This window comes from Oncorhynchus clarkii, chromosome 19 (genome assembly GCF_045791955.1).
Source record: "Oncorhynchus clarkii lewisi isolate Uvic-CL-2024 chromosome 19, UVic_Ocla_1.0, whole genome shotgun sequence".
NCBI classification, from domain to species: domain Eukaryota; kingdom Metazoa; phylum Chordata; class Actinopteri; order Salmoniformes; family Salmonidae; genus Oncorhynchus; species Oncorhynchus clarkii.
In genome coordinates this window covers 59,169,368-59,185,265 of record NC_092165.1, presented here as the reverse complement: position 1 = coordinate 59,185,265, position 15,898 = coordinate 59,169,368, and the positions used below count along the sequence as shown (strand labels likewise).

The window sequence follows — 15,898 nt, the reverse complement described above, 5'->3', positions numbered from 1 at the left end:
CCATCCAACTACCTCATCCTCATACTGTATTTATTTTGCTCCTTTGCACCCCAGTATGTTTACTTGCACATTCATCTTCTGCACATCTATCACTCCAGTGTTTAATTACTATATCGTAATTACTTCGCCACTATGGCCTATTTTTTTTTGCCTTACTTCCCTTGTCTTGCCTCATTTGTGCACACTGTATGTATGTGTATATATACTTTTTTCTACTGTGTTATTGATTGTTTGTTTCATGTGTAACTCTGTATGTGCCGAACTGCTTTGCTTTATCTTGGCCAGGTTGCAGTTGTAAATGAGAACTTGTTCTCAACTAGCCTACCTGGTTAAATAAAGGTGAAATAAATCAAATAAAAAATAATTCTACTAGTTTTATTCATGTGCGTCACTGTCAATGACATACTTTTGTTTTGAAGGCAAACCGCAAATTCCACTATTGCCTAATCCTTATTGTGGCTAGCTTCACAACACAACCCCGTCTGGTATAGAGACATTTTCAATGAGACGACTAAAAAGCAAACTCCATTAACACCAAGATAATGGAGTTCTTTGCCCTTGACAATCAACCGTTCTCTGTTGTGGGTGATGTTGGCTTTCGTCGACTGGTCGGGCACCTGTACACGCAATTTTTCAGATGTTGCCCTACTGGAGTTACACAGTATTGTTGAAACTCACATCCCTGAGCTACTTGCTATGAGCGTCACTGCTGTTAGCTTCTCGACTGACATTCATTCGGGCCAGCGATGTCAGCCCCATGAGCATTATTTGTCAACAAAGATTTCCTACTGAGGAAAGCCGTATTGCATGCTCAAGAATGTGCTGGTTCTCATACCGCTGCTGCCATTGAAATGGCATTTGTGAACATGTTTGAAACATGGAAACATGAACACGTTCCTAACGCCATTCGTACAACTGACTTGAGAAATAAGCTCATCAACTGTGTCTGCAGCAGACGTGATACCCTCTGTCATGGCATTGTAACGCTCAACAAAACCACCGACGCAGACCGGCGGGTTAAAACTTACAAAACTACTCAAGGCTGTGGCCAAGCGATTTGGTGGCATTCTGAGGCCTTCTACTGTGTTGCCACCATGCTCGACGCTAGGTACAAGGACCACTACCTCCATGCTCGATGCTAGGTACAAGGACCGCTACCTCCAATACTCGATGCTAGGTACAAGGACCGCTACCTCCAATGCTCGATGCTAGGTACAAGGACCGCTACCTCCAATGCTCGATGCTAGGTACAAGGACCGCTACCTCCAATGCTCGATGCTAGGTACAAGGACCGCTACCTCCAATGCTCGATGCTAGGTACAAGGACCGCTACCTCCATGCTCAATGCTAGGTACAAGGACCGCTACTTAGACAAACAGGGTTTACGTGAAATGTTACATACACAGCTGGACGAGATGGAAATGGACACAGTCACAGTCCACACTGAGGAAGAGAGGCCACGGACAGACAGTTGAGAATTAAACTGAACAACGAAAACAGCACAGCAAATAAGTGAAATAAATAGGTTTTGACTATGTTTTACTGGTAATGGGGACATATGTAAATGCCAACAATAACTTGTTGGTGTATGTGTGTAACCTTTATTTAACTAGGCAAGTCAGTTGAGCATTCTTACTTACAATGACGGCGCTGGGCCAATTGTGCGCCGCCCTATGGGACTCCCAATCACGGCCGGATGTGATACAACCTGGATTTTAACCAGGGTCTGTAGTGATGCCTCATGCACTGAGATGCAGTGCGTTAGACCCCTGTGTGTGTAAACTATTTAATTGTACTAGTATGCTTAAGTCTACTTTACATAGGTATCAGTTTGTTTTGGAAAGGAAGGTATCAGCCAAAAAATGTCTCAACGATGCATCCCTAGTATAATCTTTGCCAAGGTGCATAGAAGCTGTTCTGGCTTGTGGTGGACCATGTTGTATTTACCAGTTACCTGTATATCCTGTCCAGGAAGTCCACAGGCGTAGAGCTGATGGGTTTGCACACAACCAGTCAAAAACCACCTCCGGGAAGCTCATCTGCGTGCCGTCCTCACCAGGGGTCTTACGCCCCTCGATCCTGGAAGTGTAAACACGCCAGACGTCATCAGAAGTGTCCACTTTATTTGAGGGGATAGGGTGTGTTAAGTGTTGATCTTTTATTATCAGTTTGTCATTAAGCAGGAATGTGTCTGTCTACACGGCAGGTACGACCAGTATTAGCAAACCGGAGATACTGCATTAAAGCGAACACTGTCATACACACATTCTCTCACACACACACACCCCTTCTATTGAATTGGGTGATTGAGCAGCATGCTAATGTGGTGATTCAGAGCAATATGAAATCAACTGGTCTTGTCTGCACCAGGCCAGGGAGTGGCTCCCAGATTACACCTAATATAACCCTGGACAGGTTAGATCAGGGCTCTTACACTTTGTTTCCTCGAGAGCCTCTCCACTAATTACAGTTGTAACTAACCTTATTCAGCTTATCAACCAGCTAATTATTTGAATCCAGTGCACTAGATTAGGCTTGGAGTGAAAAAAACCTACAGCAGGGTAACTCTCCAGGAACAGGGTTGGAGTCTAAACCTACAGCAGGGTAACTCTCCAGGAACAGGGTTGGAGTAAAACCCTACAGCAGTGTAACTCTCCAGGAACAGGGTTGGAGTTTAAACCTACAGTAGGGTCTCTCTCCAGGAACAGGGTTGGAGTATAAACCTACAGTAGGGTAACTCTCCAGGAACATCCCAATTATAGGTCGCTGGTGCAAAACTAAAAAGGTGTCCTCTCTGTCTCTGTCTCTCTGTCTCTGTCTCTCTGTCTCTGTCTCTCTGTGTCGTCATCCACTCCCCTTCATGGATCTGAGATGACTGCACAGTTCAATATAGCTTCTACCATACCGCTTTCACCTGTTCAATCATAGCAGACCTGTGAAGTAGGCTGGAGAGCAGAAGGGTCCAGTTTAAAATATAATAATAATAATAATAATAATAATGGAATGCAGTCCTCCCTAGGTCTACGGAACAAGCTAGAACAGTCACTGAGTTCAAGAACTGTTCTGTTGTCTGAACCGTCTCCTGAGTTGTTACAAGCGTAACGTGTCCTCATATAGCCTCCTATCGTATGTGTATCTCTATTGTGTTAGGTATTAAGGTGACATCATCAGATTGGTATGTAGCTACAGTGTCGTGAAAGGCATCACGTCGGTCCTGTTTTGGTTGATTTTCCTCCATGGTGTAATTCTATTGGTAATACTGGAGAAATCTGGTTTGGTTCAGTTGCTCTGACTCCACTTCCTGAAACACTGGCAACTGTTACAAACATCAGCTAAGGTGATCTGGCTGTTTTTAGAGTATTTTGTTAGGATCCCCATTTAGCTGTTGAGCATGCAGCTCTTTATCTACTCATCCCGATGTTCATAGTTGTTGTACAGAGTTTCTAACCCTAGAGGTGCAACATCGCCAGACTTCCACGAACGCTTGCAAAGCAGACCAGGGTTTGGGTTTTTAGAAATCAATGAATAACCCTGTCCAACATAAAGTCTGATGTGTGTGTGTGTGTGTGTTGACAGTGAATAACCCAATCCCGTCCAACATGAAGTCCGAGGCGAAGAAAGCTGCCAAGATCCTCAGAGAGTTTACTGAGATCTCCAACCGCACTGGGCCTGACAAACTCATCCCAGGTGTGTGAATGTGTGCGGGGTGGGTGTATGTGTTCCTGTTCATCTGAGTGTGCTCGTTTTCATCCTGCCCTTACTCTCATCTCTGACTCATACCTAATAATTTCTCTCGTTCTCGGCATGGCTTTGTAGTGATGTCATCAGGGTTTTGTCAGGTAGACTCAACAGCCTTGGTTTCTCAAATTACTGCCTCCCCTGGTTCACCAACTACTTCTCAGTCGTCTGGAAGTCTCTTGGGGGTGCCACAGGGTTCAATTCTCGGGACAAATCTTCTCTGTATACATCAATGACGTCGCTCTTGCTGCTGGTGATTCGCTGATCCACCTCTACACAGACGACATCGTTCTGTATACATCTGGCCCTTATTTGGACACTGCCAACAAACTTACAACCGAGCTTCAACGCCATCTAACACTCCTTCCGTGGCCTCCAACTGCTTTTAAATGCTAGTAAAACTAAGTGCATGCTCTTCAACTGATTGCTGCCTGCACTAGCATCACTACTCTGGACGGTTCTGACTTAGAATATGTGGACAACTACAAATACCTTGGTGTCTGGTTAGACTGTAAACTCTCCTTTCAGACTCACATTAAGCATCTCCAATCCAAAATTAAATCTAGAATTGGCTTCCTATTTCGCAACACAGCCTCCTTCACTCATGCTGCCAAACATACCCTCGTAAAATTGACCATCTTACCATCCTAGACTTTGGCTATGTCATCTACAAAATAGCCTCCAATACCCTACTCAATAAATTGGATGCAGTCTATCACAGTGCCATCTCTTTTGTAACCAAAGCCCCATATACTACCCACCACTGCGACCTGTATGCTCTCGTTTGCTGGCCCTCGCTACATATTCGTCGCCAAACCCACTGGCTCCAGGTCATCTATAAGTCTTTGCTAGGTAAATCCCCACCTTATCTCAGCTCACTGGTCACCATAACAACACCCACCCGTAGCACGCGCTCCAGCAGGTACATCTCACTAGTCACCCCCAAAGCCAACACTTCCTTTGGCCGCCTTTCCTTCCAGTTCTCTGCTGCCAATGACTGGAACCAATTGCAAAAATCTCTGAAGCTGGTGTCTTATATCTCCCTCTCTAACTTTAAGCATCAGTTGTCAGAGCAGCTTACCGATCACTGTACCTGTACACAGCCAATCTGTAAATGGCACACCCGACTACCTCATCCCAATATTATTACTTACCCACTTGCTCTCTTGCACCCTAGTATCTCTACTTGCACGTCATCATCTGCAAATCCATCATTCCAGTGTTGTAATTATTTCTCCTCTGTGGCCTATTTATTGCCTTTATCTCCCTACTCTTCTACATTTGCACACACTGTACATAGATCTTTCTATTGTGTTATTAACTGTACGTTTGTTTAACTCTGTTTTCTTTTGTCACACTGCTTTGCTTTATCTTGGTCAGGTCGCAGTGGTAAATGAGAACTTGTTCTTTTTTTATTTTGACGCCATCAGGGTTTTGTCAGGTGACAGTCCTCCTTTCCGGATATGGCGTCATAGCATGCTAGCAGGACCTGCTAATCATTTGTGCTTTTTCTCCCTCCAGCCAATATATTAGCCAAGTGTCAGGGCCTGGCCATCATCACAGTGATCAAGGCAGGCTTCATGATCACAGCTCGAGGCGGCAGCGGTATAGTCATCGCTAGACTGGCTGACGGACGTAAGTTCACCACCACACACACCACACACACACACTATATGGTCATCGCCAGGACATAAGTTCATTACATCCTCCCTCTTACTAGGTTGGTCTGCTCCCTCTGCCATTGGTATAGCTGGTCTGGGCGGTGGCTTTGAGATTGGAGTTGAGGTAGGTTGACCACCAGACACACGAGGGATCCAGTCTAACATTTTCCCTTGCTCTCCCATTGGGTTAAAAGAACATGTGCACAGTGTCACACAATAGAAACATAGGAGTAATTCACTAAGCTCTATTAAGAGGTGTGACTACTGGTAAATAAGTTCATCCAGATGTTTGGTTTGACAATTCAGCCTATTAAAAAAAAAAATCTCCCCATTTTTGTGGTATCCAATTGGTAGTTACAGCAGACGTGATACCCTCTGTCCCATCGCTGCAACTCTCGTACGGACTCGGGAGAGGCAAAGGGCAAGAGCTGTGTGTCCTCCGAAACACAACCCAGCCTAGCCGCACCAATGTGTCGGATTGCGTGATGAGACAAGGACATCCCTGCCGGGCCAAACCCTCCCCTAACCCGGACGACGCTGGGCTAATTGTACGCCACCCCTTGGGTCTTCTGGTCACGGCCGGCTGCAACAGAGCCTGGACTTGAACCAGGATCTCTAGTGGCACAGCTAGCACTGTGATGCAGAGCCTTAGACTACTGAGACAGAGCCTGGACTCGAACCAGGAGCTCTAGTGGCACAGCTAGCACTGTGATGCAGTGCCTTAGACTACTGAGACAGAGCCTGGACTTGAACCAGGATCTCTAGTGGCACAGCTAGCACTGTGATGCAGTGCCTTAGACTACTGAGACAGAGCCTGGACTTGAACCAGGATCTCTAGTGGCACAGCTAGCACTGTGATACAGTGCCTTAGACTACTGAGACAGAGCCTGGACTTGAACCAGGATCTCTAGTGGCACAGCTAGCACTGTAATGCAGTGCCTTAGACTACTGAGACAGAGCCTGGACTTGAACCAGGATCTCTAGTGGCACAGCTAGCACTGTGATGCAGTGCCTCAGGTGGCCAGAAAATTAGCCTATCTGTTTTGTTAATTTACTGTCAAGCCTCCAGAATTGTTTTTTTTTTCTGGGGGTTTCAATGGAGATTATAGGCCTAATTACCTATGCATATATTTTGTCCAGGTGGGTGAGGCTTGCTCATTCCAGTAGACACTTTTTTTTTTATTAGAGAAATCATGAGGGTAATGCACTTTTACTGTTTGACAAATTCATGGTCTTATTTGCCCCAGGTGGAATGTACAGATCGCACCAGTGCGACCAATACATTTTTTTGTTTTTGCCCACACAGCCAAGGCAAAGGGTGGCAAAGGGTGGCAAAGGGTGGCAAAGGGTGGCAAAGGGTGGCAAAGGGTGGCAAAGGGTGGGTGGCAAAGGGTCAAAAGGTCGCAAAGTGGTCTGGTTTTCCAACAGGCCCAGTTGGAGGTTTCCCAAATTGTCCTCCTTATTCTCTCATGATTCTGTTTAATTTTTTTAATGCATTTACAACATTTTTTCAAAACATGTTTTCGCATTGTCATTATGGGGGATTGTGTGTGTGGATTGATGAGGAAAACAATAGATCAAATGAATTTTAGAATAAGGTAACGTAACGATGTGGAAAAAGTCAAGCGGTCTGAATACTTTCCGAATGCACTGTATAGGAAATGGAGCAATACCCTGAGTGTACAAAACATTAAGAACACCTGCCCTTTCCATGACAGACTGACCAGGTGAATCCAGGTGAAAGCTATGATCCCTAATTCATGTCACATGTTAAATCACACTTCAATCAGTTTAGATGAAGGGGAGGAGACATGTCAAGGAAGGTGTTTTTTTTTTTTTTTTAAGCCTCGAGACATTTTAAGACATGGATTGTGTATGTGCCATTCAGAGGGGGAATGGGAATGGGCAAACCATTTAAATGCCTTTGAACGGGGTTCTGATAGTAGGTGTCAGTCGCACTGGTTTGATTGTGTCAAGAACTGCAACGCTGCTGGGGGTTTTCACGCTCAACAGTTTCCTGTGTATATCAAGAATGGTCCACCACCCAAAGAAGATCAAGCCAACTTGAACAAACTGTAAGGTATCATTGGAGTCAACATGGACCAGCATCCCTGTGGAACGCTTTTGACACCTTGTCGAGTTCATGTCCCAATGAGTTGAGGCTGTTCTGAGGGTAGAAAGGGGGCATCTCAATATGAGCAAGGTGTTCCTAATGTTTTGTACACTCAGTATATATGTGTAGGAAGTAGAGGCTTGTCTTTTCTGTCCATCAGGTGACTCATTATGTTTCTGTTTCTGTAGCTTTTGATTGATATCTGGTTGCTGCTAGGTCTCTCACTCACTCTCTCTCTCACTCGCTCACTCGCTCACTCACTCACTCACACCCCAAAGCAGTATTGTTCTCTCTCACTCACTCACTCACACCCCAAAGCAGTATTGTTCTCTCTGTCCTCGGCTGTCTAAAGGTTATTCATGTGAACAGAGGTAACATGTATTAAAGGACCAAATCTCTCTTTTTGACGTAAATGTCATGTTATAGAAGGGTCAATTCACAATTTTTACGATTTCTCTTGTTCATCCAAATGGCAAATCACCTACTCGTTGTGTAGTATGAACAAAAAGCTCCAATAAACACAAGGGGCTTTGTGGTGTCTAAAATGACTTATTTTGGTGTTTTTAGAGCTTTTGTTTCTATTTTTCAAACTAAATTAATAAACCTAAATACTACACAACAAGGATGAGGAAGTGATTTGCTGTTTGGGTTTTAAGTTTCTCAAAAGCAAGTGAAATCACAGTTATCTTGACCCTCCCATAACATGCCATTTTACAGTTGAAGTCGGAAGTTTACATACACTTAGGTTGGAGTCATTTAAAGTTAGTTTTTCAACCACTCCACAAATTTCTTGTAAACAAACTATAGTTTTGGCAAGTCTGTTAGGACATCTACTTTGTACATGACAGAAGTCATTTTTCCAACAATTGTTTACAGACAGATTATTCCACTTATAATTCACTGTATCACAATTCCAGTGGGTCAGAAGTTAACCAACACTAAATTGACTGTGCCTTTTTAAACAGCTTGTAAAATTCCAGAAAATGATGTCATGGCTTTAGACGCTTCTGATAGGCTAATTGACATAATTTGAGTCAATTGGAGGTGTACCTGTGGATGTATTTCAAGGCCTACCTTCAAACTCAGTGCCTCTTTGCTTGACATCATGGGATAATCAAAAGAAATCAGCCAAGACCTCCAAAAAAAATGGTAGACCTCCACAAGTCTGCTTCATCCTTGGGAGCAATTTCCAAAAGCCTGAAGGTACCACGTTCATCTATACAAACAATAGTACTTAAGTATAAACACCATGGGACCAAGCAGTTGTCATACCACTCAGGAAGGAGACTCGTTCTCTCGCCTAGAGATGAAAGTACTTTGGTGCGAAAAGTGCAAATCAATCCCAGAACAACAGTAACAGACCTTGTGAAGATGCTGGAGGAAACAGGTACAAAAGTATCTATATCCACTGTAAAACGAGTCCTATATCGACAACCTGTAAGGCCGCTCAGCAAGGAAGAAGCCACTGCTCCAAAACCGCCATAAAAAAGCCAGACTACGGTTTGCTACAGCACATGGGGACAAAGATCGTACTTTTTGGAGAAATGTCCTCTGGTCTGATGAAACAAAAATAGAACTGTTTGGCCATAATGGCCATTGTTATGTTTGGAAGAAAAAGGGGGAGGCTTGCAAGCTGAAGAACACCATCCCAACCGTGAAGCGTGGGGGTGCTTTGCTGCAGGAGGGACTGGTGCACTTCACAAAATAGATGTCATCATGAGGGAGGAAAATTGTGAATATATTGAAGCAACATCTCAAGACATCAATCAGGAAGTTAAAGCTTGGTCGCAAATGGGTCTTCCAAATAATACTTCCAAAGTTGTGGCAAAATGGCTTAAGGACAACAAAGTCAAGGTATTGGAGTGGCCATCACAAAGCCCTGACCTCAATCCTATAGAAAATGTGTGGGCAGAACTGAAAAAGCGTGTGCGTGCAAGGAGGCCTACAAAACTGACTCTTTTTTTTTTTTACACCAGCTCTGTACCGCTGCATAGCCCATCTGTAAATAATCCACCCAATCTACCTACCTCATCCCCATGTTGTTTTCATTAACTTTTTTGCTCACCAGTATCTCTACTTGCACATGACCATCTGCTCATCTTTCACCGCAGTGTTAATTTGCTAAATTGTAATTACTTTGCTACTATGGCCTATTTATTGCCTTACCACCTCATGCCATTTGCACACACTGTATATAGACTTTATTTTGTCTCTACTGTGTTATTGACTGTGCGCTTGTTTATTCCATGTGTAACTGTGTTTGTGTTGCACTGCTTTGCTCTATCTTGGCCAGGTCACAGTTGTAAATGAGAACTTGTCCTCAACTGGCCTACCTGCTTAAAAAAAGGTGTTCTCAACTGGCCTACCTGGTTAAATGAAGGTGAAATAAAAAATATAAAGCTCTTTCAGGAGGAATGGGTCAAAATTCACCCAACGTATTGTGGGTAGCTTGTGGAAGGCTAGCCGAAAAGCAATGCTACCAATTACTAATTGAGTGTGTGAACTTCTAACCCACTGGGAATGTGATGAAATAAATAAAAGCTGCTCTCTCCCCTTCTCCCAGTCTGGTTGCCCTCTCCCCTACTCCCAGTCTGGTCGCCCTCTCCCCTACTCCCAGTCTGGTCCCCCTCTCCCCTTCTCCCAGTCTGGTCGCCCTCTCCCCTTCTCCCAGTCTGGTCGCCCTCTCCCCTTCTCCCAGTCTGGTTGCCCTCTCCCCTTCTCCCAGTCTGGTCGCCCTCTCCCCTTCTCCCAGTCTGGTCGCCCTCTCCCCTTCTCCCAGTCTGGTTGCCCTCTCCCCTACTCCCAGTCTGGTTGCCCTCTCCCCTACTCCCAGTCTGGTTGCCCTCTCCCCTACTCCCAGTCTGGTTGCCCTCTCCCCTACTCCCAGTCTGGTTGCCCTCTCCCCTACTCCCAGTCTGGTCGCCCTCTCCCCTTCTCCCAGTCTGCTCTCCCGGTCTGTCTGCCCTGCCCGCCCTCTCCCGGTCTGTCTGCCCTGCCCGCCCTCTCCCGGTCTGTCTGCCCTGCCCGCCCTCTCCCGGTCTGTCTGCCCTGCCCGCCCTCTCCCGGTCTGTCTGCCCTGCCCGCCCTCTCCCGGTCTGTCTGCCCTGCCCGCCCTCTCCCGGTCTGTCTGCCCTGCCCGCCCTCTCCCGGTCTGTCTGCCCTGCCCGCCCTCTCCCGGTCTGTCTGCCCTGCCCGCCCTCTCCCGGTCTGTCTGCCCTGCCCGCCCTCTCCCGGTCTGTCTGCCCTGCCCGCCCTCTCCCGGTCTGTCTGCCCTGCCCGCCCTCTCCCGGTCTGTCTGCCCTGCCCGCCCTCTCCCGGTCTGTCTGCCCTGCCCGCCCTCTCCCGGTCTGTCTGCCCTGCCCGCCCTCTCCCCCTCTGTCTGCCCTGCCCGCCCTCTCCCCCTCTGTCTGCCCTGCCCGCCCTCTCCCCCTCTGTCTGCCCTGCCCGCCCTCTCCCTGTCTGCCCTGCCCGCCCTCTCCCCCTCTGTCTGCCCTGCCCGCCCTCTCCCTCTGTCTGCCCGCCCTCTCCCTTCCCCTCTGTCTGCCCGCCCTCTCCCTTCCCCTCTGTCTGCCCGCCCTCTCCCTTCCTCTCTGTCTGCCACGCCCTCTCCCTTCCTCTCTGTCTGCCACGCCCTCTCCCTTCCTCTCTGTCTGCCACGCCCTCTCCCTTCCTCTCTGTCTGCCACGCCCTCTCCCTTCCTCTCTGTCTGCCCGCCCTCTCCCTTCCTCTCTGTCTGCCCGCCCTCTCCCTCCCTCTCTGTCTCCCACGCCCTCTCCCAGTCTCCCAGTCCGACCTAAACACTACTCTGTCTCTGTGTGTGTCTAGGTATCAGACCTGGTGGTGATTCTGATGCAGCGCAGGGCGGTGGATTCTTTCTCTAAAGGAGGGAACCTCACTCTGGGGGGCAACTGTACTGTGGCGGTAGGACCGATGGGGAGGTGAACACACACACACACAATCTTGGTTCATGGTTGGCCAAAACCAGTCAGGGTCCAACCATGGCTCATCCCTCTTGATGTGTTTCAGCCCTGAGGCTGTGGGTTAGGGGCTCCCCGAGGCGGTGGGTTAGGGGCTCCCCGAGGCTGTGGGTTAGGGGCTCCCCGAGGCTGTGGGTTAGGGGCTCCCCGAGGCGGTGGGTTAGGGGCTCCCCCGAGGCGGTGGGTTAGGGGCTCCCCGAGGCGGTGGGTTAGGGGCTCCCCCTTATTTAAACTGGACGCTTTGTGGACACTTGAATGTCTGAGCAGGGATTGTGGAGGGGAAATGGTTTTGTGACATGTGTTTGGCTTGGGGTAGTACTTGCTGTGTGTTGACAGAAGAAGTGAGAGCTGTTGAAGTGGTTGATGTTTTATAGGGTGGAGGCAGGTGTGTGTGAGGGGTTGATCTTGTTGTCACAGGTTAATCGTTGTCTATGAGTAGAGGTGGAATGCTGCCTGAAGCAGACTCCCTCTCTGTCTTTATTTAGAATGACATGCCAGGTTGGGCAATTAAAATAACAAACATACAGTTAGCATCAAACAAGGAGATGGGGTGGTGGTGGTGGTGTGTCTGTTTTTAAATATAGCAACGATGAGAGGTTAATGTCAGATGGGAGTGCCTTTTCTTTGTTCAGGTGACTTTTACAACATGGGACCTCCCTTGCACACACAGACACACGTCTGGGTTTCTAAATGTTAATTTCACCTTTTTAGTTAACTAGGCAAGTCAGTTAAGAACAAATTCTTATTTACAATGACGACCTGAGACGTGGTCCCGTAATATTTGATGGTTTCTGATGTCAGGGAAGTTTTAATGGTCTCCTTCAACACTCATCGCTACAGTAGTGGGATTCTGATCAGTGTACCATACTCAACACTCCAATCTTCCTCTGTGTGTGTGTGTGTGTAGGAACGTGGAGGCTGATGTAGCGCTACGTAGTACAGCAGCAGTGTTTACTTACTGTAAGTCCAGAGGCCTGTTTGCTGGAGTCTCTCTGGAGGGATCCTGCCTCATAGAACGCAAAGACACCAACCGCAAGTACGTTACACACCGTGTGTGTGTTGTAATATTGTGTGTGTGTGTGTGTTGTATTAATGTGTGTGTGTGTGTGTGTGTGTTAGGTTCTACTCCCAGGACATCCGTGCGTCGGCCATATTGAATGGAGATGTAGAACCTCCCCCAGAAGCTGATGACCTGTACTGTGTCCTGGAGAGCTACACAGATAAATACACTACTGAGTGGACAGCCAAACACCTAGCGCAGAAGGTACTATATTATTAAAATACACTACATGATCAAAAGTATTTGGACAGCTGCTCTTCAAACATTTCATTGTAAAATCATGGGAATTAATATGGAGTTGGTTTCCCCCTTTGCTGCTATAACAGCCTCCACTCTTCTGGGAAGGCTTTCCACTAGATGTTGGAAACATCGCTGCAGAGACTTGCTTTAGTTCAGCCACAAGAGCATTAGTGAGGTTGGGCACTGATGTTGGCCGATTAGGCCTGGCTCTCAGTCGGCGTTCCAATTCATCCCAGAGGTGTTCAATGGGGTTGAGGTCAGGGCTCTATGCAGGCCAGTCAAGTTCTTCCACACCGATCTTGACAAACCATATCTGTATGGACCTCGATTTGAGCACAGGGGCATTGTCATGCTGAAACAGGAAAGGGCCTTCCTCAAACTGTTGCCACAAAGTTAGAAGCACAAAATCATCTAGAATGTCATTGTATGCTGTAGCGTTAAGATTTATCTTCAATGGAACTAAGAGGCCTGAACCATGAAAAACAGACCCAGACCATTATTCCTCCTCTAACAAACTTTAGTTGGCACTGTGGTGCATTTGGCAGTTGCCAAACTCAGATTCGTCCATCGGACTGCCAGATGGTTAAGCGGAATTCATCACTCCAGAGAACGTGTTTCCACTGCTCCAGAGTCCAATGACGGTGAGCTTTACACCACTCCAGCCGACGCTTGGCATTGCGCGTGGTGATCTGAGGCTTGTGTGCGGCTGTTCAGCCATGGAAACCCATTTCATGTAACTCCTGAAGAACAGTTATTGTGCTGAAGTTGTTTCCAGAGGCAGTTTGGAACTTGGTAGTGAGTGTTGCAACCAAGGACAGATTTTCATGAGCTTCAGCAATTGGCAGTCCTGTTCTGTGAGCTTGTGTGACCTACCACTCTGTGGCTGAGCCGTTGTTGCTCCTAGACATTTTTACTTCACAATAACAGCACTTACAGTTGACCCGGGGCAGCTCTAGCAGGGCAGAAATTGGACGAACGGACTTGTTGGAAACAGGGCATCCTATGACGGTGCCACGTTTTAAAGTCACTGAGCTCTTCAGTACGGGACATTCTACTGCTAATGTTTGTCTATGGAGATTGCATGGCGGTGTGCTCCACTTTATACACCTGTCAGCAACGGGTTTGACTGAAATAGCTACATCTGCTAATTTGAAGGTGGTGTCTTCATACTTTTTGTGTGTTTGTGTATATATCACAGGAGGCTGTTGGCACCTTAATTGGGGAGGACAGGTTCGCTCTCTTCCAGACATTTATGAGCCGCCCTCCTCTCAGCAGCCTCCTCTGGTAATATACAGTATAATTTATATATATATATATATATATATATATATAGTTCTGGATACCACTGACTGAACACTGTATTCACATCTTGACATGGCAGGTAGGCAAGGCAACCACATCTCCCAGTCATAGTAAAACCTTCCTCAAGAAAGCGGCCATCGTCAGTCAGTAAGAAACAGTCAGGGAGGTTATCACGGCAGTAGTTTCATATTGATAAATGTACTGATGGACACTCTACTGGATCTATAGGATTACTGCATTGTTTATTATAGAATACTACTGTCTTTATATGGCTGACCTTCAAACCCGTATGTTATAGAATACTACTGTCTTTATATGGCTGACCTTCAAACCCGTATGTTATAGAATACTACTGTCTTTATATGGCTGACCTTCAAACCCGTATGTTATAGAATACTACTGTCTTTATATGGCAGACCTTCAAACCCGTATGTTATAGAATACTACTGTCTTTATACAGCAGACCTTCAAACCCGTATGTTATAGAATACTACTGTCTTTATATGGCTGACCTTCAAACCCGTATGTTATAGAATACTACTGTCTTTATATGGCTGACCTTCAAACCCGTATGTTATAGAATACTACTGTCTTTATACGGCAGACCTTCAAACCCGTATGTTATAGAATACTACTGTCTTTATATGGCTGACCTTCAAACCCGTATGTTATAGAATACTACTGTCTTTATATGGCTGACCTTCAAACCCGTATGTTATAGAATACTACTGTCTTTATATGGCAGACCTTCAAACCCGTATGTTATAGAATACTACTGTCTTTATACAGCAGACCTTCAAACCCGTATGTTATAGAATACTACTGTCTTTATATGGCTGACCTTCAAACCCGTATGTTATAGAATACTACTGTCTTTATACGGCAGACCTTCAAACCCGTATGTTATAGAATACTACTGTCTTTATACAGCAGACCATTAAACCCGTATGTTATAGAATACTACTGTCTTTATATGGCAGACCTTCAAACCCGTATGTTATAGAATACTACTGTCTTTATATGGCTGACCTTCAAACCCGTATGTTATAGAATACTACTGTCTTTATATGGCTGACCTTCAAACCCGTATGTTATAGAATACTACTGTCTTTATATGGCTGACCTTCAAACCCGTATGTTATAGAATACTATTCCTCCCTGTCTAATGTAAATCTACTCCTAAAGAACACTCCTTACCCCCAGGACACTGTCTACCCCTTAATGTGTACCACGCTCTAATCCAAAGCACCATGTTGGTCTACCCTGCTAGTTGGGGATGTGTATGGTTGGTGTGTACCCTGCTGGTTGGGGATGTGTATGGTTGGTGTGTACCCTGCTGGTTGGGGATGTGTACGGTGGGTGTGTACCCTGCTAGTTGGGGATGTGTATGGTTGGTGTGTACCCTGCTGGTTGGGGATGTGTATGGTTGGTGTGTACCCTGCTGGTTGGGGATGTGTATGGTTGGTGTGTACCCTGCTAGTTGGGGATGTGTACGGGTTGGTGTGTACCCTGCTAGTTGGGGATGTGTATGGTTGGTGTGTACCCTGCTGGTTGGGGATGTGTATGGTTGGTGTGTACCCTGCTAGTTGGGGATGTGTACCCTGCTAGTTGGGGATGTGTGTGGTTGGTGTGTACCCTGCTAGTCGGGGATGTGTATGGTTGGTGTGTACCCTGCTAGTTGAGGATGTGTATGGTTGGTGTGTACCCTGCTAGTTGGGGATGTGTATGGTTGGTGTGTACCCTGCTAGTCGGGGATGTGTATGGTTGGTGTGTACCCTGCTAGTTGGGGATGTGTGTGGTTGGTGTG

General features: G+C 46.5%; 1 protein-coding gene across 2 annotated transcripts in view; it reads left to right on the top strand.

Annotated features, from left to right (window-relative positions):
* LOC139375441 (SH3 and SYLF domain containing 1) overlaps positions 1 to 15,898 on the top strand; it is a 43,939-nt gene that overhangs the window by 21,700 nt on the left and 6,341 nt on the right. For both annotated transcript variants that reach the window (XM_071117227.1, XM_071117228.1), the window contains exons 2-7: positions 3,577 to 3,687; positions 5,260 to 5,373; positions 5,459 to 5,523; positions 11,338 to 11,450; positions 12,397 to 12,525; positions 12,609 to 12,753. In XM_071117227.1, the coding sequence (XP_070973328.1) occupies positions 3,577 to 3,687; positions 5,260 to 5,373; positions 5,459 to 5,523; positions 11,338 to 11,450; positions 12,397 to 12,525; positions 12,609 to 12,753 (677 nt within the window). The remainder of the gene's footprint in view (positions 1 to 3,576; positions 3,688 to 5,259; positions 5,374 to 5,458; positions 5,524 to 11,337; positions 11,451 to 12,396; positions 12,526 to 12,608; positions 12,754 to 15,898) is intronic.